Source organism: Chelmon rostratus, chromosome 20, assembly GCF_017976325.1.
Source record: "Chelmon rostratus isolate fCheRos1 chromosome 20, fCheRos1.pri, whole genome shotgun sequence".
In the NCBI taxonomy this organism is placed as follows: Eukaryota; Metazoa; Chordata; class Actinopteri; order Chaetodontiformes; family Chaetodontidae; genus Chelmon; species Chelmon rostratus.
In genome coordinates this window covers 20,709,696-20,734,436 of record NC_055677.1, presented here as the reverse complement: position 1 = coordinate 20,734,436, position 24,741 = coordinate 20,709,696, and the positions used below count along the sequence as shown (strand labels likewise).

At 43.1% G+C, this 24,741-nt stretch overlaps 1 protein-coding gene across 10 annotated transcripts in view; it reads right to left on the bottom strand.

Annotated features, from left to right (window-relative positions):
* Positions 1 to 1,490: 1,490 nt before the first annotated feature.
* Positions 1,491 to 24,741, bottom strand: part of svila (supervillin a) — an 82,312-nt gene continuing 59,061 nt past the window's right edge. For 4 of the 10 annotated variants that reach the window (XM_041961083.1, XM_041961075.1, XM_041961079.1 and 1 more), the window contains 24 exons: positions 24,285 to 24,338; positions 21,314 to 21,479; positions 20,334 to 20,417; positions 17,987 to 18,073; positions 16,229 to 16,406; positions 15,951 to 16,123; positions 14,879 to 15,034; positions 12,465 to 12,601; positions 11,709 to 11,856; positions 11,488 to 11,633; positions 11,145 to 11,320; positions 9,656 to 9,809; positions 9,277 to 9,556; positions 8,964 to 9,118; positions 7,740 to 7,880; positions 6,389 to 6,494; positions 5,826 to 6,033; positions 5,512 to 5,645; positions 5,243 to 5,398; positions 4,518 to 4,661; positions 4,204 to 4,325; positions 3,801 to 3,956; positions 2,851 to 2,871; positions 1,491 to 2,445 (listed from right to left, as the gene is read on the bottom strand). In XM_041961083.1, coding sequence (XP_041817017.1) covers positions 2,359 to 2,445; positions 2,851 to 2,871; positions 3,801 to 3,956; positions 4,204 to 4,325; positions 4,518 to 4,661; positions 5,243 to 5,398; positions 5,512 to 5,645; positions 5,826 to 6,033; positions 6,389 to 6,494; positions 7,740 to 7,880; positions 8,964 to 9,118; positions 9,277 to 9,556; positions 9,656 to 9,809; positions 11,145 to 11,320; positions 11,488 to 11,633; positions 11,709 to 11,856; positions 12,465 to 12,601; positions 14,879 to 15,034; positions 15,951 to 16,123; positions 16,229 to 16,406; positions 17,987 to 18,073; positions 20,334 to 20,417; positions 21,314 to 21,479; positions 24,285 to 24,338 — 3,369 coding nt within the window. In that variant the 3' untranslated portion in view covers positions 1,491 to 2,358. The remainder of the gene's footprint in view (positions 2,446 to 2,850; positions 2,872 to 3,800; positions 3,957 to 4,203; positions 4,326 to 4,517; positions 4,662 to 5,242; positions 5,399 to 5,511; positions 5,646 to 5,825; positions 6,034 to 6,388; positions 6,495 to 7,739; positions 7,881 to 8,963; positions 9,119 to 9,276; positions 9,557 to 9,655; positions 9,810 to 11,144; positions 11,321 to 11,487; positions 11,634 to 11,708; positions 11,857 to 12,464; positions 12,602 to 14,878; positions 15,035 to 15,950; positions 16,124 to 16,228; positions 16,407 to 17,986; positions 18,074 to 20,333; positions 20,418 to 21,313; positions 21,480 to 24,284; positions 24,339 to 24,741) is intronic. The other 6 variants (XM_041961081.1, XM_041961084.1, XM_041961082.1 and 3 more) reach the window with 4 other exon arrangements.

The window sequence follows — 24,741 nt, the reverse complement described above, 5'->3', positions numbered from 1 at the left end:
CTGCAAGTTTCTCGTGAGTTTCTGTTGTGCAAAAGTAAACATAGGAGTTAAACTTTGTCCACGAGTTTTGAGCTGTGGTGGAGGAAGTATTCTGATCCTTTTATGTAAGAAAAACACAGCACTGTAAACATCTTCAAACACATGAAAGTGTTACTTCAGTATTATTAACAAAAATGTGATTAGAAGCATCAAAAGCAGAAGTACTCAATACAGAAAAATGGCAGCTTTAACCGTCAGATTAATACTACTCATGTGTACTTAGGCAGCATTTCACGGTTGTTGCTGGTTGAAATGGAACCAATTTCAAAATGATTTTGCTCATTTAACCTTTAATAAACGTATTTTCATTTTGTTTGTAAAAAATAAATCTTTGTAAGGTTGCTAGTAGCCTGTCTACAGCTGTTATATAAATGAAGTAGAGTGAAAAGACAGATTTGTATTTCTCTAACCTCAACCCTGACAGCCTAACCAACATCAGAGCACCTCAGTTTCTTTATTGTTCTCAAATACTTTTTCACTGAAGACATTTTGATGTGTCACAGCAGGAGAATCCCAGGTATAAATAATAAAATGAGTAACGGCTGAGTTCCATGTAGCTGCTTCGGTCTCAGGGTCCTGGTATTGTGCATGGCTCACTGTCACACCGTCATGACTTACTGGGACACGTGAATAGAACAGTCATTATTAATGTCATTAGTAACACCTGTGATTGATTTTCCTGCTGCGCCGAGCCCAAATGTTTGCTGTGAAAGAGGACTATGAATCAGATTCATTCAGCTTTTGTTCCTGTCCACATGTGTCATGACTGGTCATGTGCATGTTCATCACAACAGCAGTTTGACCCCCAGTTTGGGAACCACTGACCTGCCTGAAGCTATTGTCTGAAGGAGTGGACAGTGAGGCAACCCCCCTCCCCCATGCAGAATGTCCTCGTCAGGGCCTGATGCTGGGAATCTTCCAGTCCTTTTGACAAATGACATCAATATGAGCCACTTCAGTGGTTCGCTTCCCTGTTTTTATTGTCTGAACAAAAAGGGATTTTATTCAAATAAAAGACACAAATACAATATAGACTCAAGTTAAATTCCGCAGTGCTTCATAAGAAAACCCTAACCCTTTGAGAAAAGATCATTTGGTGTGTGACGAGTGTTTTTCCTGCTTTCCTGTAGTAATCATCTGGGAACCACTCAGCTGCTGTATGTCTCGTCTCTCTGGGTACAGTGAGCTCTCTTTAGGCAACATTCAACTGTCTGACTAGAGAATACAGTGTTCAGTGTAGCACATGGTAACAGACTAACGTGTTTAAATGAGACTCATCATGAGTCCAGCTGATCATCGGAGTTTCTCTAGCAGTACACAATCCACAAAAATTTGTATTATACTGCCCTCTACTGGATGATTCACGTTTAAACCACAGTATGTAATACATGATGTACTAGCATTCAGGGAACTTTAAACAGAACAATAAAAGGCAACAAAATGTTCTGATATCCAACTTTCAGGGTTTATTTCTCTAATATTTCTTTATATCACAAAAAGTCTTCAAAATGCAGACTAGGATCTGTATACAAACTGTACACAAAGCAAGGCACTATACACTGTGGGATTTAAAAATCAAATACATTTAATCACCGCTCCATCATTGCCTGTAATCGAGCCTCTAACCTCTCTTCTATTTCAAATAATAATTAAACGAGACACGTCCAAACAAAGCTGCATCATTTGATTTGTAATGGCAAATGCTGAACTGTACAGCGGGAGAGAGCTTCTGTAATATCCAGAATTTATTAACATATGACACAAACCTCCTCAGCGTTCATTATACAGTTTATTCAATCGTTTTAGCTTAGTGAATATTTATGGAGCTTTAAAAAAAAATTCCTATATGGATTTGATATAAATATAAATTATTCGTAATGCACAAGCATACAGAGAGTCTGAGTGTGTTGAACAGGCTGACCGGCCTGCTCCCACTCTGACAGACGGCTGCATGGCTGACAACGTAACGGCACTGGCTGTTCTGTGTATGGTACATATGTACAAACATTAACAGAGTGTGACTTTAAAGAACTATTAACACGTCCACTCAGAGGTGCAGCCGCCTACATTCGTCTCCTACTTACACAAGCAAAATACCAACGCAGACGGGAAGGGAATCTGCAGCACAAGAAGCTGGCACACGTCTCATTCACTGCTCACCACTTCCACACCTTCATCACTCCCCTCATCTGTCCTCACACCACCATCAGAAGGCTGGCTCAGGACAGGTTGCCTGTGAGCCTCTGTTGCATCCAGATGGAAACACAGACAGTAACCTCCTGGTGGCTGTTTCTGATGTCTTCGGGTCTGCTCAAACATTTAGAAAAGTCCTTTGGCTTTCTTCAAGTTCACCTGCTTCCAGCCAGGCAAACCCGCGTACTCCTCTCTGGTCATCTCCAGGGCTTTCTGTGGGAGAAGCCGTGCACACCATCAGCATGAAGCAGTCACAGTCACATGTCAGTTGACCATACAGAATTTCAAAGCAACAAATCCTGCTGTTTGCATGGTGAAGACTGAGAACACACTCATGCATTGTGAGATTAACAGCACAGACATCACTCTTCAGTTCACATCCTCTGTCAAATACGGTTTCAAAGAGCTCATATCTCCAGGATACAGTGTCCACACCAGCTTGTAGATTGTGAGTGAACAGCATGCTGAACAAATGTTAGATGTTTTGTAAGAAGGAAATTTTAAAAAAAAAGTGATGAGGTAGAGTTGGGAAGAAATGGACAATGGTAAAGTTGAGTGAGGATGCTGTGCAACTGGAGCACCAGTCCAGGTCATCCATGCTCAAGACAGACGACTCACCTTCCCATAAGCCCCTACACCCTGGAGGGTTAAATGAATGAAACACGTCAGTTCACAAAAAGACAAGATGGAGAGAAGATGGTGGAACATGATGAAAGAACAAGATCACGAAAAGAAAGAAGAAGAGAGCAATGAACGTAAAAAAGCTGAATGATTGATACATAGCCTAGATAAATCAGGAAGTACATAAAACAGAAAGTAGTCAGACTTGTGCACATTAAGATATCATAATTTGCTGATATGACTGGTTGAAGCCTGTGACTGATGGAGATCGACAGATGTTTCATCCAATCACCTGCCAAGTATGTTTTGAAAGTAAGAATTAGAAGAATTTAAAACGCACATGTAGTAAATCATACTGCACTTAAAAGCAGCATGAATCAGTTTTTGGCCGCTTGGGGGCAGAACGAGCTGAATATCACACACGTTTGAGATAGTATTATGGGCATATTAACACATTGTGTGCTATCAAACAGTTGCTTACTTGCAAACCTGTTTCTGGCCACATAATTCCTGTATTCACTGTCCTTCCGGCTCTGTTTTGGTCTCCACCAACTCCCGAGAGAAATATCTGTCTCCTTACCTGCTAAATGCTTCACTTCACAAGCTAGTTGCTAATATTTTCTGGCTGTCATTTGATGGCTAAAACAAGATTGATCAGAGCAGCCAGCCAAAACAGAAAAGCTGTGGATCATCAAACCAGAAAAATTGACAAAAAAGTTTTGCAGAGTAGGAGGGAACTACAGAGCCGGATGGTTATTCTTAAGCTATTGCTAACACAAATAAAAGAGAATTAATCTAATAAAAATAATAATAATAATTATTACAATAATAATAATTATTGAGATGTTTCACATGTTTTACTCATTCATTGACATGAAGTTAAGACACAAATCCCACGTGGTCCTGATTTATTAGTGTCAAAAACGTCAGAGACAGTCTGTCCTCACCTCAAAGTCCTCATTGGACAGGTAGACCTCCAGGCGAAGAGGGTCAACGCCTTCAGGCAGCGGCCGGGCCAGAAGATCCTCCAGGGGGTATGTGGTCTTACAGAGCCTGGCCAACACGTCCTCCACTAGAATAATCTGGTTACACACCTCTGCCTCCTGAGAGCACACACATATACACACAATATATAACAGAGAGTTGGATAGAGGACGATAAATTGAACTATGAAAATCAGTGGGGGATAATTGCCTGCACCTGGACTGAGCTGAAGCCACGAAACACTCTATTTGTGTACAACAGGTGCTTGTGTTTCAGTACATGTACACTACAGGCAGACACTGTGAGCCACCCTGCTTCATGTCAGATGATGTGGCTGCGAGCAATAAGATGATTTGATCCACTCACCCTCTCAGTGATCTCAGCGATGTCCTCTCTGTGCTCCCAGCTGGGGAACATGTTGGTGAAGGTGAGGGGCTCCAGACCAGCGTGGATCAGATACGCTTTGGGAGGCTTCTTCTCATTCTTTTCTGCAGAAACAAAACAACACATCAGTGGCTTGCTTTTTATTTGTTTCAAGCGACCATTGCCCATTCATTGCTTTCAGTTCATCTGTTGGGCTAATTCTGTTTCAAAGTAACATCAACTAACTCTGAAAGAACAGATAAAATGCTCCATGAAGCAGTAATAGAGAGTTGTAAAAGAAGAATGGAGTAGAATACTTCTACAGTACTGCAGCACAGTCTCCATGGCACACTTCCTGTCTGAGTCCCAGCGGATTCGGGCTGAGCCGGTGCTTTCGCTGTCCTGAGGCCACCAGCCCTGCCACAGGTACACCTCATGGTGGTTGTCCACCAGGAACAGGGCTGAACATCACAGAGAGAAAACACCATTTTTTACTCTCAGAGTGGGGACAATGCCGTGAAGAGGTTTAGGTTTACAAGTTGAAGATTCATGTAAAACACATTTATGTAAAGCACATACCAGGAGTGATCCTCCTGATATCTTCACACACTTCAGGCCATCACCTTTACCTCCCTTGTAGTTCCAGAAACCTTTTACATTTTAGGTTTTCTATCATTTTCCTACCAAACCTTGCTACACTAAATGTAGCTGCTGTGAGGCTGATACATGAGCTGATATTATCTTATTGCATATATATCGGTCTCGCCAAAAATCCCAAAGATATGTTTGAGGTCATTCAGAAACAGTTCAACTGTAAAATGTCCCTCTCAGCACACTATTGGCCACAATTCTTAACCAGCAAAACAACAACCAGTCTTAAGTTGTTTAGGTTTTGTGTTAAATGCACAAAAAAATAATATCCACTGATATATTATTATCAAGGTCAGAATTAAAGCTGGAGTGAAGAACTGGGTGTGTCACTGGAAGACATTTCGCTATCTAAATCATTTTTGTATACAGTTGGACAAATGCATGCGTGTACCTGGCTGAGAAGCTGCATAGAGGTCCTCCTGCAGGAAAGGCATAGAGTTGACAAGCTTGGGGTCTCTGGCAGGGTAGAGAAACTCCACAGCTGCAAACTCCCCTGAGCTGCTGCTCAGCTGGTACAGACGTGGTGTGAAGTTAAACCTCCCTGGGTCTGAGGGTCAAAGGTCAGGCAACACATAACCAAGGACAATCGTTAATGACACCATCCACACCTCTGATTATAGTAAAGGAATGAAAATGGCTTCACGCTCTACGGTTCCCCACCTTGCAGCATGCAGTCATACACCTTCCTGTCCCTCCTGCTGAGGGGTTCCCAGAATCCCGCGGGCTCTGCTCCCTCGTCACATTCCCGGATGGTCACTTTGCTGCTGCTGTGGAGGCCAGCTTCCAGCGGGCAACTGCACAAAGACAAAAACAGCAGTACAACGGCTGCATCTCAACACATAATGCACGATAATCAATAGAGGTTTCAGGCACTGCTTTGGATAATTGTTAGCAGAAGTCAAACGAAATGAATTTCACCTTTCATGTCACTTTGACTGAATACTCTGAGGGGAGAGAATCTGGTTTCCACTCACTGCTCTTTGATTTTGTTGGCGGCCGTGCGTGCCACTTCCCGTGTGTGTGTCTGAGACTTGCAGCCATGCCACAGGTAGATGAGGGCCTGGCTCACGCTCAGCAGCACCATGGAGACCCTGGAGCGCAGGCTGCTGCAGTGACATGCTACCTCCAGCAGGTGGCCCTCCACCTCCACCTCACCCCTCACACAGTATAAACGCCAGTCATCTGGGGGGAACAGGGGCAGAGTGAGAGGCCCGGGAGATGGACACATGAGTAAACAAGTGACACTTCAATATAACCTGAGGAAGAAAAGCTTAGTTATTTGAGATGTGGGAAAATATAGAGCTCCTGAAAGCTTCAGTGGGAATGTTGATCCCTCAGGATGGTTTCTATTCTTAAAATCCAATTCTTCTCTAAGCTACAACATAGTTCTCATACAGATGTATTTATATGACTGCAACAGAAGCAAACATGGCTGCAAATGAAAGTCTAAGAAGCCATTGTGAGTCTCATTCATTCACAACTGTCATAGATCAAATATAACTCAGAAAATATGGATCTTTAAGTAATGTGAGCTCACTCTGTGAGTTTTCCTCCTCCTCTTCTCTCTTCCCTGAGTGGACGACCATCCCGCCTTTGAAGCACTGCAGGAAACACGGCGGCTCCTTACCCTGCTGGACCTGAACCTGGAGGAAGATCAAACACGAGTGAAGCCTCCACAAGCCCTATATACAAAATCTGGACTGACACAGAAAACACACGTGACCTCACACACACATATGCTTACTAACATTACTTAATATTAATTGGGTGTAAAAATGCTCAGCAGCCAATCACTATTCTATTATTTGACTGTGTGGAAATCTGAGGTTTATTCACCAAACATCCTCAGGCTAAAAGAAGCTCCTCAGTGGCTGAGTTAGGGGAAACTTTTAGTAGTCTTCACTTTCAATCACAAAGCCTTTTAGCATTACAAGTCCGTCCTTAGTCTCAAAGAAGTTAGAGGCGATTCAGAGGACTCTTAATTCATTAAGACCTGCTCACAGACAGTAATGTGCAGCAGATGACGAGCCTCATTGTGTCAGCGTTTGTAAAAATAGAATGATAATGAACTTTTTCATTCATATTGTGATGGTGGCCATTTAAGGAGTCAGCTAATAAACAAAAGGAAACAGTCCAATAAGGAAGTACCAGTACTGGCTACTTAGACAACAGTAAAATCCAGTTTGTGGATGATCTCAGCCGTCTGAGAGAATTATTCATCAAACCAAAGTGTCTGATGATTAATTACGAGGCTTCACAACAGCTCCAGTGCTCACAGTCTTCACTCCCAAAAGGTTTAATGGTGCTCTGCTGGGTGGAGATCTGGTGACTGTGACGACTATAACATATAATTCACATTATTTTCATACTATCAGACTCTTCAGTGAGCTCTCAGCACTACGTATTGTTATAGTGGAAATGAAATGTTTCATGATAACCAAATCAAATTTCAAACCAAAACACAAAACACACAGACATTAGTAAACACTTATTTTCTCATTCACAGAAAGCAACAACAGCACAGACCCCACTGACCAGGGATGGAAACAGAAAGACTGGTGCTGACAGAGATACACCACAGAAGAAGAAAAGGATCTCTGAGTCTGGCTCTGGGGCCCAGAAAAAGAAACGCCTTCAGACACAAAGAGGGCACCATGAAGAGGAAGGGGACCTTGGAGCCTGAACCCTTGGGGGACCTTGCTAGAAAGAGGAAAGTCACCAAAAATGGGGCTGGACCACAAAAGAGAAAGAGGATTTCTGAACTGGAACAGAGACGTGAGCACGCCGCCTCATTCTCTGCGGAAGCTGCAACACCCAGGAAGAAGAGGGACAACACCAACACATCCACCTCAGAGGAAACCAGCCTGTGGAAGTTTGAGGCTCAATACCAGCAGCTGAAGCCGCTGGGAGGGGGAGGCCATGGATCGGTCTATGCTGGTTACAGGAGAGTAGATTATTTCCCTGTGGTCCAGGAATGTCCAGTCCCCTCTACTGACCTCCTGAAATACACTGAGGTCAAAGGAAGGTCCCTGCAGGAGGAGAAGGCCAGAGTCATTCTGAAGCAGCTGGTAGAAGCAGCCCGGGAGCTTCAATCCACAAACATTTACCACCGGGGCATCAAGGTGGAAAACCTTGCAAAAAAAAAAAGCACTGTCCCGCACTGGAGGCTGACTGACTTCAGCCTCAGCTGCTTCACAATGGCAGCCTCATCGCACAGGATCTTCTCTGGTAGCTCAGCCCAAATCCCACCAGAGTGGTACCGGTGCTGGACCTATAGGCCTGCTCCCACTACAGTGTGGCAGCAGGGAGTGGTCCTCAGGCACTCCCCGCTGCCAGGGACACGCACACACAATTCTGGACAAAAGGGTTCTTGAGCAACAAACTCAACATCAGCGAGGAGCAACTTTATCTCTTCATTCCTGGTTCATATGAGCCTGTTCTTCACGCTTTGGGTGTTTTCATGACCTGACAAGAAGTTTATACTCTACAACCACACATGTTACATACGGTGGAGAAAAAATATTAGATTTATATTAAAAATATCAAGCATGTGGACATCCAGTCATTCCAGATATATGCAGGGTTCCCACAGATTTTCATGGACAGAAGTTCAAAACTTTTCCATGACTTTTCAAGGGCCCATAATAAAAATTTCCATGACCATTCACAACAAGTGTACGAACTGTATTACACAGGTCAGTTCCTGTACTACACAGTACAGTATACTTTGCTCCAAATTACTGAATGAAAATTGAACAGAAACGTTTTTTAATCTCTAACTGTTGGTTATAGTCACACTTCAAACTACAGGCGCAGTCAATACAGCATCCTTCACTCTGGCACTTTCAAGGAAAACAGTACATAATGCATTTGATTCTAAACTAATTTCTGGATGCAAGTCTGCAAAACATTGCAACATCATATGTAGGCATACCCTGAGACTCTAAAATTCAAGGATGCTAACATGCACTTGTAGTGTAACACTGGAGAAGAAGTCTGGACCTGGCTTTGAAGCATCAGGAAAAACTGAACTGATTGTATGAACAGTGTATTCTTAATGCATTTGATACACACACACACACACACACACATACCCACACTCTTTCATGTACCTGTGCTCCCCGCTCCTCGTCCAGCTCCACCGTCATCAGCGCTGATGTTCCCTTCTCGCTGACGGTGGCGTTGCGGCCCTGCCAGAAGAAGTAGCAGCACTTCTCCTTCCCGGGCCCCGCCGTCTTAAGCTGCTCCGGGTTCTGCCTCCTCCCAACTGATGACAAGAGATTGTTAGAAAGATACTGATGTGTTTATCCAAAACGTGACTACAGCCCTGGAACACTACAAGATGCTCCATGAGGAACAAGAAAGTGTTGTCAAGATCCTCATGTCTGTGTGGTGACAGCAGTGGGTGTAAGTGATAATACCAACCTGCAGTGCTGACCATGTACTTCCACTTCATCACGTATGTGTCGCCCTCGTGAAACTGGCCGATGCTCTGGCGCGGCAGGCGGCTGTAGTCGAACTCCAGGATGTGCCACACCTCCACCGCAAGTGTGCTGATCTCGTAGCTCCGCCAATCCTCCGCCTCCACCAGGCCGTAGCCCCGGCCAACATTGAACCCGTCCAGTCTGGTGGAGACGGGTCCTTGATGGAGGGCCAGCATCAGGGAGGCGTCGTACGCATGGGGCTGATCAGAGGTGGACTGCTCCTGGGGTACAGAGTGATGGCAGAGAGGGACAGAAATCATCCTCTGTGTCACACTGACGGCAGCAATAAGACTCCCATGAACTGAAATACTTCCTCATACCTTCTGATCAGTGATGTGGTCATTGGTGTTTTTTGTGGGACTGGGTGTCTTCCTGGAGTCGCTCCAGTCCAGGAACTTCTCTTTGAACAGGGTGGTTTCATTGTGTTGAGTCAGCCTGCCGAACACTGCCCAGTCGGGCCGGCCCTGACCTTTCCTGCAGGTGGGGAGAATACAGTACATCAGTGACACGACACCTGTACTCCACTGAACGTGTTCTCAAGGCTCTGTTGTACTAGCAGCAGTCATCTGTGGCAATCAGGAACGACAATTAGCAGCATTTAGACCATCAAGTCAGATTGGAACACTACATTCAGACTACAGTAAAAACATTATTTCTGGTTTAGATGTTTCTTTACCAGCTAATTCAATAGTACGGTGAACTCTTGCATCCATAACTGCATTTAATATAGAACTTTTTATATTAAGTCTGAAAATCTACAGGTTTTACAGACTGTACCATGTTGTGGTAACTGACAATTGTGGCAGATTATAATCATTTTCAAATCAGACACAAATACACTGAAATGTTGCTTCAGTGTGTACAGTAGCTGGGGGACAACGATCAACCATTGGTTGCCTTTAGTTGTAATATAAAAATGTTGTTTCATACTGCAAATCTGATGTTTGATTAACATCTCTGTCCATCTATGTTCTTTTGCATGCTTTACCTCTGCACCTGTCAATCCTATTACCTAGGCAATGTTTCATTAGTCACTTACAGAGCCACAGACAGCAGTGCACACACACACACTCTGTTCTGTCATGATTCTGCAAAGGGAAGGAACACTGTGTATAACTTAGAGGGTTTGGACTCCAGTTTAGAAATGATGTTTCATTTCAGGTCAGGTTCAGTCAGGCTGGGGGAGCCTACATGACATGGTGCGATTGTCAATGGAATCAATAAGACTCAGATTTTATTAGCTTTGTAACTGTGGGTGACAGCGTAGTGTGTGTGTGTGTGTGTGTGTGTGTGTGTGTGTGTGTTAATCAACAATCTACAATCTAAACAATATACTTATGTCTTCTAATAAAAATATTTAAAAATTTATATATATCCCCCACTCCCGCCCACATGTTATATTTGTTCTTTGTTATTAAAAATCTGGATTAGCATTTAACGATCCTGCTTCCACAACGCTGATGTGGACATTAAATTGTATCGAGAAGTGAAGTTCTGTACCATCTGCTTTTCCAAATAAAAAATTGAATTAAAAAAAAAAAAAAAAAATTATATATATATATACTTATGTCTTTTGACGGTAATTTACAAGGTGCCCATACGTGTAATCAGGGTAAAACCAAACTGTAACCATGGTAACAACAATTGCTTGACAGGTTAACAAAGTCAGTGCTTCAGCTTACATTAATTGTGTCAGTTTCAGACAGAACTATATGAAGTGAGCCACACTCTAGTGTAAATACACATCTCATGAGTGATTGCTGCATATACTATCTAATCACACGTGTGCTGTAGTCTGTGTTTCCATACTTGGGTATGAGTGGGTTGCACTCGCCCGGGTCGAGCGGGTTGATGTCACAGTTGGTGTAGTCGAAGGTGCCGTTCCACAGGTGCTTGGCCAGCTGGAAGGCCACCTTCCTCTGCGCCAGCGTCACTTCCTTCCCGTGCCAAATGTACATCTCGCTGCCAAAGTCAAACACCAGAACCTGCACAGAAACACAAACTGTTTTTATTTTTCCATCAAGTATCAGCGGGCTTTGCTGTCTCCTGCACACAGTGGCTTTAAATCCCTGCGTAAACAATACTGTGAAAGCGAGGCTGCAGCTTAAAGCATTCAAGATAAACGCTTCCAGCATGTTCAGACATGTCTGACCTCGTTGGGGTTGAGCAGGGAACAGCGGGGCATCTTGGCCCAAAAATCATCATCTGGAACCAGTTTGTCATCCATCAGGCGGTAAATACAGTTCGTCTCCACAATGGCGCCCTCGTACAGCTCGTCTTCATCTGGCGTCCCTGCAGCTACAAGAACAAAGATATCAGCTCCCGTTTCATGGCCTGTTTCTTCAAGGGTTTACGCCAGACATGGATGCTTACACTGAAAACTCGACTGCCCTCCCAGAATCTTCCAGAAATCCTTGGCAGCATGGCTGTGCGTGTTGACGGCCTCCTCGATGACCTGGACATAGCTAGCACGGCAACCCAAATCTCTCTTGCTCTGGATGAAGTTTGCTAACTCTGAAGCCTGAATGACAGGAGAAAAACTTTTATTACATAACACTGATGAGTTGTTAATCTAATTCCAAAAACACAGATGTTCTGTGCCTCAAATCCACACATTTTTAGGTTCATTTTATGAAACCCTTTCATTTTTGGGGGAGAAGGTTCATGTTCATTAGTCAAAATGTCTGACTAAACTAAACTCAACATAACAGCCCCTCATAAATAAAATGGGCCATGGCTCAGAGCCTTCCTATTTGTCCAATTGAGGTCAGTGTTTTGTTCAGCCAATGAAAGGTCAGCAGACCAGTCTAGGCTTGAAACAATAACCGTGTTCTGTGTCCATTTCCTGCTACAACCTCCAGTCTCACACAGAGACACACAAACACACACACACACACACACACACACACACACACACACCCCTTTCCTTTCCGTCAACACACACTTCTTCCTGTGCTGTCTGTGCCACTGTTGCTTCCTCCCACGGCCGTGTTTACATCCTGCATGTGAAGTCTGCCCTACATAACAGCACCCTTACTCCACCTGTGCTCATATGGCTGCAATGCAAGTCCACCCAAACTGGCTTGTTTTCTCATTTTGAGGTTATTTTGCAGCGCTCAAAAGCCAGACCTTGTTCTTCTCGATGACGTTGGCAAACTCTCCTGTCCAGATGAAGCAGTGATGTGGTGTGATGAGCAAGAAACAATCGCCGCTGTTCAGGGAGGACGCTCTGGGCTCCACCAGCCTGGTCTGGACGTGCCGTCGGCCTGGAGATACAAAGAAGGGGGAAAAAACCCCCATACACACAGACAGTTGGCTTATCAGCAACAGCTCCAATTATCATTGTTAGCCTGCCTGGATTATCATATGACGGTTGTGGGGCAACGTTGTGCCACTATGACCCCATACATGTATGCACATGTATCTGCTTGCAGCCTTGTCAACTCCCCTCCCCCTTCCTATTAGAGACCTTTCTTTCCAACTAATTAAAGCAGCCATGGCAGCATGCACTCTGCATCAAACCATAGATATGTCTGATTACAAAGTCTTATGGGGCCCCAGTGACTCATGATCCGATTGGCCCTTCAGGTGATCCGAGCAGAAACCAGCAGAAGCTATTCTAAAGCACCGCTCTCGACACTGTCGGGGTTGGGACAGCTAACCTCCTGACTACGCCGTACCCCTGGTGTGGTGGATTTGCTCTGGATTACAGACAGTGGGGTTTGGAGGAGAGGATCAGCCCAGGATAGTGTGAGGTGACCTGGGGAGAATGATTTAGAGCCGCAGCTGTCAACGGCAGACGTGTGGAGGAGGTGCAAAGACACCGAAATAGACCGACTCTCGTCTCCCATTTTAGATATCCTCTGGAAAGGACATCCTTGAAGCAGTATCCTCCAAAGCTTTGTCTCAAACACTAGCTTTTTGTTTTTCTATCCTCTTAAACAGCTGAATGTAAATGCTGGTAAAGATGCTGCCTCTAAGGCTCAACAGATATTCCTCCACAAAACAAAAACAAGCAAATATAAACGATTAGGAATATGTAGAAAGATATTTCATCCATGTCTGCCTGGCTGGACTGTTTGTGTAGTAAACACGCACACCCCATTCGAGGAGGCTGCCCTGAGTTTTACTTTTGTTTGCTCTGCGCCCTCTCTGGACTCTTTACTACAGTTACAGTTACCTGTCAGACAGCCCTCGTCCCTCTAGTTATTCTACAAAGGGGGTGCTGACATACGGCTGGAGTCCCTGCTGTAAGCCTGTGATTCCCAGCTGGTGGGTGTGGTTCAAAAGTTGAGGAGGTGAGGTTCTTTCCGACACCTGAAATAATGGCCAAATTTGACAATATACATTCAAACAAATGCTGGAGAAACTGTGACCCACATATTGGCAATCAGATTCACATGTTTTGGCTATGTCCCAAACTGGAAAGTTCCTGGAAAGAAGTGTTTAAAACACTTAATGTAGTATGTGGGGTAAATATTGTAAGGGACCCAATGGTGGCTTAACTAGGTCTATTACCAAAAGGCATTAATGGAAGAGCCAAAAAATATCTTGTACAAATACTATTAGCAACAGCGATTAAATGCATCACAATAAAGTGGCTGAAGCCTCCGACATACAGTATGTGGACTGGAAAAATAATGGAAGTATACCAAATGGAACAAATAACATACTCCCTAAGACTTCAAAAAGATATATTCACTAGAAGGTGGAGCCCTGCAATGGGTATACTGTTATAGTGAGGAACCCATTTGATCTATATTGATGATATCCATATATCATTTTTTGTTTTTATTCTATTTTTATTTTATTGTATGTTGTCTATCCTATTCTGTTGTATTTCATTTATTATTTTTTCTTTCTGTCACTACAGCTCTGCCCTCATAAGCACTAAGTTGTAAAATTTTGAGGGAAAAAAAGAGAAAAAACTAGCAGATATGATGAATGTGATTTTGTATATATGTTCTGAATGAAACTGAAATAAAAACTAAGTTAAAAAAAGTTGAGGAGGGTGAGTTAAAAACAAATGAAAGAAATAAAAACTAATTTAGCTGAATTTTGAAGTGTGGTGAATTTTGAACAGCACATGTATTTTTATTATACGAGACTTGACCTCCAGTGATGGCAATGATCTAGATGACACATCTAGCGCCATCATCACATCAAATTGTACACTGGTCCAACACTTTGGTTAATGACTAAATACCTGCAAAACTAATTAACAAGATGATGATGGAGATTAACTAAGATGATGGACATACCTGCTAAACACCAGCATGTTAGCACTGTCACTGTGAACATGTTAGCATGCTGATGTTAGCATTTAGAGGTTCCTAACAGCAAGAAGGGCCAGCATTTAAATCCACTGTGACACCATGGATGAATGGAAATATAACTGAATGGGTGCTCAGTTAAAACATTACATAGATGATGGAATGATGGTGCAGTAAAACTACAAAACAAAGAAAAAAAAAAAACGACCCTCTTGCGAGTGCAGCTGCTGTTGTTTGTGTACGTCAGAGGTTCCTCTTCACTCAACTGACCTTTGACCTGTAACAGCATGAGTTTCTTGTAAGGCACAGCGCTGTTGTTGGACATCTGCTCGGAGATGTTGACGCTGCGCAGGTTGACGTTACTGAAGTTCTCCTTGCTGGCCAGACCGGCAAGAGCCACGTCAGAAAAACCAGAGTTCTTATTCACTGCAGTGAGCAGAACAGAGCAGAGAGGGGACATGAGACGGAAAGAAACTGACACGACACACAACAGTGATGACATTCAGCCCCTGCACACACAGATGAGACAACAGCAGCAGCGTAGGTGACCTTTCATGCATGACACTAAAGGTCTTTACATGACTGCAACAAATATAAAACACCGCAGACAGTTTAAGTGTTTTTATTGCTGTCGGAGAAGATGAAGCAAGGAGTGATGGGAGTGACATGACATCGAGTGTCCAGCTCAAAAACAACAGTGAGCTTTTCAGGACTCCAGTCCCAGATGCAGGTCAGCATTTGTCCTAAAGCTTGACTGCGTTAACGCACAGCACGGAGAGACAATTTATACACTATAATACAGTGATGGTTAGTTTTCTGTCTGACATTAAGATGTTCTGCTCTGTCTAATTTTGCAGTGGAAGCAGGAAGCTGTTTGTTTCGAACACTGATTGTTAATAGGTGAATCAATCTTTCTGCAAAAATCATGACGACAAAAGCAGACATTTATTGCACGTGCTGATTACAATGATTACAAGATCTGTTTGTCACTGCATTTCAGCAGGGATGCATCTAGAAAAGCTCATGCAGCACAACACAGCACAGTTCGACATGAGGGTGAGAACAGACCAACATGCAGTGCAGTTTATTTAGAATATGACATTCCCATGTGACCAAGACCGGACACTCGTTACTGAGAACAGTTTGATGCCCAACACTATACAAACTGGACCAAATTCAAGAGATTGATAGTGTACAGACTTCTGTTGAAAACATTCAAGATTTATTCTTACATAAAGAATTATATTTGGTTTTATTGTGCAAATTTAGAACTGTCATAAGTTGTATCCCTGAGTGTTTTGGTCTCATGCACTTTTCCAGCTCCTCATCCATCCTCACTCACTCTTCTCAGCCTTCATCCTCTTGCTCTCCAACAGGCCGACGTTGAGCCTCTGCTCCGTGTACTCGTGTCTGATGTCCTCCCTGGCGGCCAGCATCTTCAGAGGGTTCCTCGACGCCTGGACGTTACGGGCCGGGCGCACCGCTCGCTTGTGCTGCACCATCTCCGAGGTCAGCCTGGGGAGATCAGAGAGGTCAGAGGTCAACAGGGAAAAGGAAGAGTCTCACAGATGATTTAGTTTGGGCGGTTACTTCAAATGACCTCTGGCAGTGAGCGCTTACTTTGGCACCTGGGGGCCGAAGATGGCGTCAAAGTCGTCGTCTATCTCCACCTTGTTGGCAGTGGCAGGGAGCTCCTCCACTTGGCGGTAGAACTTGGAAAATGTTTCATCTTCGAGGGTCATCACTTCCTTTACTTTCTTCTCTGTGACTGTGATGGTCGCTTCTGGCAGTCCAGACACTGAGGGGGGGGGCAAGATGAGGCTGAGTCAAACTATATCCAGAATTCATTTATTCTACTGGAGAAAAAAGCCTGTGCAAGCATCACTGTGCTCATGTTTTATTAATGAATGCTGTATGATGTGCTTATTTATTTATGTACTTAAATAAATAAACATCAAATTTACATGGAAGCTTTTTTCACGAAGAAAACATTACATGAAGTTAGCAAAAGTCATACGTCTATACATGCATTACGACACTTTTAAATTACAATCAGGCAGGTTTTGATGATCATTGTTGGTACTATCTAGCAGCACTTTTGGCTTGTCTAAATGGTAGATTTCTGTGTTGATGGCAGCCTGTGTCTTTTCCTGCACGGAACTGAAAATGCCAACAAATGCACAAGGGATTCACAGGGAATGATAGATGCACGCACTGTGCATGATGGGGTGCATGGGTACATTTCATGTAATGTGGAAGACGTGTGGACGTCTATTGTTTATTGTCTACTATTATTAAACAGAGTGACATGATGAATCCTCTCAGTCCACATTTTGTTTGACTGCGCTGTAAACAGATACATGAGTTGACGGTTTGTTGCATGTCTTTCTTTCAGTATGTTTAGCCTATTTTTCTATTTATTTAGGTATATATGCAAAATATTGGGTGAAAACCACCCAGACAAGAACTGAAAGACCCTCAGCTGGCGATAGAAAGCCTTTACCAGATGAATATAGAGATGCGACAGGAACCGAGGAGGAGCTTCACCACGATGCCCTTCTTGTGTTAAAGAAAGTGCCACGATGACTGCATGTGATGTATGAGAGGGAGAAGTACTGAAGAGTTGAAATTCCATCATTTAACATCAGAACATTAAGTTGGGACTCTAGTTTCATCCCTATTTGCTCACATACTGTATGTGAAGTGTGAAAAATCCACTCATTAACATATAGTTATCATTGTGGTTGAATGAGGAAAAGTTGAAGGAAGGTTGTCTGGATTTAATAAAAATATTTTTTGCCTCACACCGCAAGGGGAAAACATTTTTATTGGCTGCTCCTCAACAACTTAAATCTGGTTAATCACAGTGTTTCTTGGTTTATTTAGCTGATTTATTTTCTTTGTGCATGGGAGATGATAATTCATTTTTTTATGACATTGCTCTTAAGAGGACGTTTAATCTCTCTTTGTGCATATTTAACCTTGTGCTGCTGCAGACATTACGTTAATGCAAGTGCTTTTGATTTACTGTCCTAGTAAGATTGCTGTTGAGACTTTTTACAGACTTTGGCAATTTAAATGTCCATCTCATGTTTGAATAACATTAAAACATAGCTGTTAGCAACAGTAACCACACATGTCATGAAACGCATTAAATATCTGTCAAGAAAAAACACTAATAGATTCTCTCGCTTCAAATTACACATGACTTTAAGTGAACTAGACAGAGAATGTAGCATTTTATTCATGAAGTTTGGCCTCAATTATACATCACATAGGAAGGAGATGAAGAACTTCTTGTGTGAATCGATAATCTACTGCATGGTAATAATCGTGTGTAAAAAAGTGTGAAAGACTCTACACTCAAACAAGACTGACCTTTGCTGTTCAGCTTGCCGAGGAATGACTCCAGTTTATCCAGCTTTATGTCCGACTCCAGGTTCAGATCCGGTACGGCCTTGATCTCTGCACACACAAACACACACACAGACACACACAGCTGTTAGAGCCATAAATGTAGCATCTGATTTAAGCTCAGATCCATCTCTGAACAGGCAGGCTGAGGTTCTGTTGTTCAGTCACACTCATAACCATTGATGCTTACTGTTGATTTTGAACAATGGCTGAGCATGACCAGTTGCATTCAGTCCCAATGAAGTTGATCTGAACATATACATTCTAGAGATCGACCGATTATCGGCACCGATATTTGGACTTTTGACATATATCGGTATCGGCCTTTTTTTTTTTTTTTTTAAATCCGACGGGCCGATATCAAGAAATCAATTAAAAACTGGGTTATTTAAAAAACTCAATTCACTTGTTTGATTGTAGGGAAGCACACTAAGGTGGAGACCGTAATATTATTTCACCAGTCTGGCTCTAAACGCTCAGCAGACTGTGTATTAGCAATGGGGACAATGTGTGTTTGCGTGAAAGTGGCATGAAAAACTGTACAGCTCAAGACTACGACAATAATGTAATGTTAAGAGCGGAGTATACACGAGCGGCAGCTTTGCTAGCTCGTAGTACCTCCCGACATGTCTGTGAATCACTTGAAACAATGCAATGTAGAAACAGTCTGTGATAGTAGAAGCCTGTGTGTGTGATTGTGAGAGAGAGTAAGAAATTCAATTCAGTCTTGTTTTGTTGCAGGGAAGTACGCTGAGATGAAGGCTGACTAGCTTTTAACATAGCATTAGCTTGCTGGTCCTGCAAGCTAATGGGAGACTCAATGGGAGAATGTCTGTTATGTAGAGAAAAGTGCGAGTTTGTATAAAAGACACTAAAAGTAATTTCAGTTATTGTGACATTTTACTTTATTTACTGTGTATAAAATTCAGGGAGCTATTATATAAGTTTTTATTTAACTTTACAAGAGTTGCTGCTGAGCTTGTTAACTCATTGTACTTTTTATTGTGTTTGAACTGAAAACAAAGATAATTAATTTTAGTTATATATAAATGTTAATTTATTTACTGTGGAAACATTTCAGGTAGCTATTTATTTAAGTTTTTATTCAGCTTTATAAGAGATGCCTTTGACTCTAGGAACTCCATGCACTTCTGGAGCTATTTATTTTCTATTTGTTTGGTTAAATAAACATGCTTTAGGCATTTAAACCAAGTTCAGTGTTTGTATTATTCAACATTTTTACGCCAATTTTTACACTTTCACTGCAAATGAATATCGGCTCCAAATATCAGTAATCGGCTTCCTTAACTACTATTAATTGGTATCAGCATCGCTCCTGAAAAACCCATATCGTTCGATCTCTAATACATTCACTACCACAGCTGTCGGTCACAAGCCAGTTTTAACAGGTGAAGGTGGAGCGAGTCGTTCTGGAGAAACCCTTCTCACAAAGCATTTACATGTCAGCATGCCAGATTTACCCCCTCATCTCCGGCGAGGGCCTTTCTCTTGTTCTGTGCACGAGCACGAATGCCACCTGTTGCTGACGAAGGCTTGAATAGTGCTGTGTACCACTTTTTTTTTCTCTCAGTTACAGAGCCAGAGCTAAGTTCAAAAAACAGATTTTTCTGCAGAGCAACATGCAGAGCAGACAGCCAGCGGACCGTGATGAGACAGTTGCTGAGTGTCAAATTCAATGAATATCAACATCTTTCTCCAGCATGACTCACCCCACCTTTAACAGCCACTAAATATGAATTCTTCTGCACGTCAGACCCATGCACATATGGAAACACTACTCCATGGTTTACAGTGTATTCTATCAGGCTTTCACTGCATAATAGAAGTCTCACAGCACCATCAGCCACGTTAGTGTTGATGATATTTGTGGTTTTGATGATGATGATGATGAGCATTGCATTCAGTGCAACACCAAAAACAAAGAGAATACACCTTCGTTATCAGACATCTCCTCCATGTCTTTTGAAAAAGAAGCAAAGACAATAAATCACACTGTGTTCAAATGAGATCTGACCCAGAATAATTTCTAAATGTGTACATTTAGCACAAGTGGACCCATCTAAGATTAAGACATTTCAGTTCATTAAGGTTATGCAGAAAGTGAAAATGTGTGTCTGGTGACAGCTGAGGGTGTAACAAAGTCATGTCATTAAGTCTAAATCAGATATGAGCAGCAGCTGAGGCCTCCAGTCTTCATCAACTGAACGGCTCCACATGACAGCAGTGTGACGTAACAGGTAACCACTGGATACGAAAGTGCAGGAGGCAGAGAAGGAGGATGAAAACTGACCTTCCTGTGGTTTGGAGATGGCAGGGCAGCTGCTCTTGGGTTTGGACGATGCTTGAGACTGGAGGGCTGAGGGGGAGGCAAGCCCTGTTGTATGAACACAGACAGGCATAAACTTCAATCACCCAAAAAGCATCACATGGTTACAGTGCTCTGTATGGCATGTACAGTACAATCTGTGGAAAATCAAAGGTCAGTTTAATTTCAGATTAATTTTCCATGTGACTGCGAGGGCTAGCTAACACTACTGTTAGCGAGTCAATCTGCTACCATGTAACCATTGTTGGCTATGTGAGCTATTACAATATTATCTACTAGCTCACACTAACTGGACGTTTGATGATGTTGTTTTATGAGCACACCCCTCTGGTCAGTACTCAGGAACACCCCCTTTGGCAAGGGTCACAGCTGGTAAAGGCTTTCTATCGCCAGCTGAGGGTCTTTCAGTTCTTGTCTGGGTGGTTTTCACCCAATATTTTGCAAACGGTTCTAGTTCTGTGAGATTCTTGGGCCGTGCAGGTAAAGGTTTTCTTCTGGTCTTCATCACTGGTCTCAAAGGCGGCCAAGGCTACAGAGGAACTGTCTAAGATGCCTTCAAAGCTAGACGAGCCAAACATTCCTAATGCTAATCTTTCTCGTGCCAATCTCTGTTAGCTATGATTGGGCCAAACCACCAACTCCTCCAAAACACAGACGAACCCAGAAACTCATTTTCTGCCTGAGCCTCTCAGCAGCCACTACGGCCTGGTGTGTCTGGGACTGATGGAAGGAAAAGTAGAGTAATTTTCCCTCTAACTACTAACTGAGAAGGGGGCTTTAGAGGACTCAGGGCAGAGAGCTGAGACTGAGCTGAGGACGTAACTCTCTGCTGTGTCATGACTGAATGCAATTCAGCATGTGTGCAAAACTTCTGAGAGACAGAGAAAGAGGACTGTAGAGAAAGCGTTTGTGTTCGGTTTCTCATCACAATGATGCCCTCTGACCTTTCTTCATCATGCGTGCAGCCACGGTGAACTGGGCGGAGTCGTTGGCGGCTCCGTGGCCTTTGGTTTTCCAGGCCTCCTCTTGGGATACGATCAGCTGCTTCCTCTCCTGGATGGACATGTGAGCCTCGATGCTCTGGCACTCCATCTCAGCCTCAGCTATTCTCTAAGAAGAGAGAGAGAAGTTACTGTCAGTTCCACTGAACACTGCTGATGGACTGAAAGTTAACGGAATAATCCACTTTACAGTACTCAAGCACTAGAACGTATCACCAGGTCGTGATGTTGGATGCATTCCAGGAATCAGTTTTAATAAAACTTTTGTTTGAATTTTCCTGAAATGACTTGGGCACTTGGACTTGGACAGAAGCTATTAAGCTTCATTATAGCTTCTTTAGAACTAGAATTCCACACCACCAAAAAGACTGCATCTTACACAGACGTGTGTGGGCTTTCACTGAACAGCAAGGATAACATCAATCAGACAAAGAAGCAGAGCAAAACAAGTACACCACAGGGGCTAACTAATGAAGCACATGAATCCCTGCCTCACACTGAAAACAAGCTGGTCATCAACAAAGAACCAAGGAAAAAAGAAACGTTTTACAGTCGCTCATGAAGTTAAAATGAAAGAAATGTTCATTAATAAAGTACAGACAAAGACTATGACTAACTATAACATAACTCCAGCACAGTTGCTTTGACTGTGTGTGTGTGTGTGTGTGTGTGTGTGTGTGTGTGTGTGTGTGTGTGTGTGTGTGTGTGTGTGTGTGTGCGTGCGTGCGCACAAAGGCTGCCTAGGGATTTGGGGGATTTGCGAGAGCACGGCATAAAGTATTGACAGGGTCACCTTCCGTCTCCAGGGGTGTCTCTCATCCACCTGCATGGGTCTGGGGGATCTGGTGGCCTTCACAACCAGAGGGATGGATGAGGAAGGTAAGAAAGGATGAGGATTTAGAGATAAGGATGAAAAGATGATAGAAAATGTCCAGGCATTCGAAGCTACAGGGGCTGCCATGCATTGGCAAAGTGACAAAGCTTTGGGATGGCGATGAACACTGGGTGGCATAAAGCAGGAGCAGGGTGACTGTGAAGGCCTGCAGAGCACCACTGATCATATGGACACTGAGGGGCAGATAGTGCAAGCTTGGGGTGAAAGGACTCGTAATGTCACGCAGTGCAGTGCCAAATAACCACACGGGTATGGCCGACAAGCATTTTGGAAAGCCTGACTCCCTGCAAGGGGTATTTAACAGATCTGCTCCATCAGCGAGTGATTTCAAATCAACGAGTGAAGTTGCATGTTAAAACATTAGGGTGTGTGATTTGTGGGCGGATTACAGAGCTCAGTGAAGTAGGCAGGGAGGTGGGGAAGCAGGGAAAGGGCAAGCAATGCATGCAGCAAGGGCTGATGCAACCTCCTACCTGGCTGGCTGACTCGTCAGGTGAAGGAGTACGGAAAGGAGGCTCAGGAGGAAGAGAGAAAGTAGAGGCAAGGACCGGCTCCTATAGAGGACAGCCCACGGCCACGCACGCACGCACGCACGCACGCACGCACACACGCACACACACACACACAGCTGATTTAAATAGCAGCTGCAGGACCATAGTCAGGTTTTTATGTGATCGTGATAATCAGGGTTACCTCAGTTGGTTTTGGTAAATATATAACAGAAAGCCTGTGCAACAAACAGGGGTGTAGACTTAGAGAGGAGGGCAGTGCATTTTGGGAAGTGTAGGATCTAGTGTTTTTGGAGCTTTGCCCTTGCTGGGAACTAAAAGTCAGATATCTCAGTCTCGGCTACTGTGATTTTAAGTTTTCTGTTTTTAACCTGTCTGTTGCAAGTCCCCCGATTTTATGAAGGTGAAAAATCTAAATCACTTCTTTTCACTACATTTAATTTAAACATTGCTGCCCCATATTATGGTTTCATCATAGTCTTTGTGTTGTTTTAAAGCCTCCTTTATCCTGCTAGGTAAGTCATTTGGATGGAGAATAAAAAAACCCTTTTACTCTAAACCAGTAATAATTAAACTGTCTTGGCCGCCTGTGTGCAGCGGAACAAGCTGCAGACACAACATTGACATAGTATCTATTAAGTTGTTATGGTAGGAAAGCAAACAATGTCTAACGTGGAGTGGTTTTATCAGATGAGAACTGTCAGTTGACAATTCTCTGTGGGTTTGTCAGTGTTAGTGACCCCTTTGACATGATGCATATTCATTTGATCAACTGTTAATATAAAAATATTGATAAGTGTAGCTGTTATTCAACTGTTATTTTATTCAGATTTCTGCATAACAATCAGCCTTAAAAAAATCATGCATAATGTATTTGTGTTATTAGAATGTAAACTCTTCTTCACGTCATTAAACCCCTGCATTGACAGAAATACTGTATTACCAAGGACATGACCTAAGTGGTGAATACAGCCCTAAGCAGCTGGAATGGAGAGGAGACAGGAGGCAGAGCAGAGCAGAGTGCCAAACTGTTACAATTTAATGTCAACTACAGTTCTGGCCTTTATAGTATTACAGTTATAGTAGTCCTACTCCAGCTTTCATACACGCCTCACATTACCAATAAATATATGCAGCAAAGCTTAGTTGAGACAAATAAAGACATGTTGAAAACACACCAACAGTGTGTGAATATCCTGACCCAGTCAACATTCTGAAGCCAAAGGTGGGATGAATTAGAGAAGCACACACCATAAACACAACACCATCACCACGACTGTGAAGGGAAACACTCACACAGAGTACCACCAACAACCTATACACAAACACACAGATGCGTGGATGTCTTACACCCAGCATGTATTTACCAAGAGGGCGTGTTAGTAGCCAGTTAATGCAGTTAAGTACGTAGAATTTAGATCATTAATTAAATCCAATTTAAGTACACTCGATAAATACCACCGCAGTGTGTGTGTGTGTGTGTGGTTTTGGCCTTGCACGCTGGCCTTACCCATAGCTGGTCGGACACAGCAAACTCATCGATCATCATCAGTGCATCATCGCCCTACAACATGCAGCCGTGGGAGAGAAGGGACATGTTTGTCTGTTGTCCCAAAAATGAGATCATGGCCAAATCACATGATCAACTCCCCATAAATCCTTCAAAGACTTTTGTGATACAAGATTTTCTGAAGCGCTTCTCTCATTTTAAGGCCCTTAGAGTAACAACATACTTACTTTTGTGGAAATATCAAGACTACAGTATGTATGTATATGGTGCATTAAGAACTGCACTTTCATCAAAAGCCACATCCTGGGTTGGAACAACGATGTCTTTGTTTGCTCTGCTGCTGGAATCTGACTCTGCTGAGTTGTCTATCTGCCTGATCTTTAGTGTCGCTCTTTGATCTAAGATAGGAAATTGGACATCCACTGGTGAATAGGAGGACGAAAACAACATTAACTGT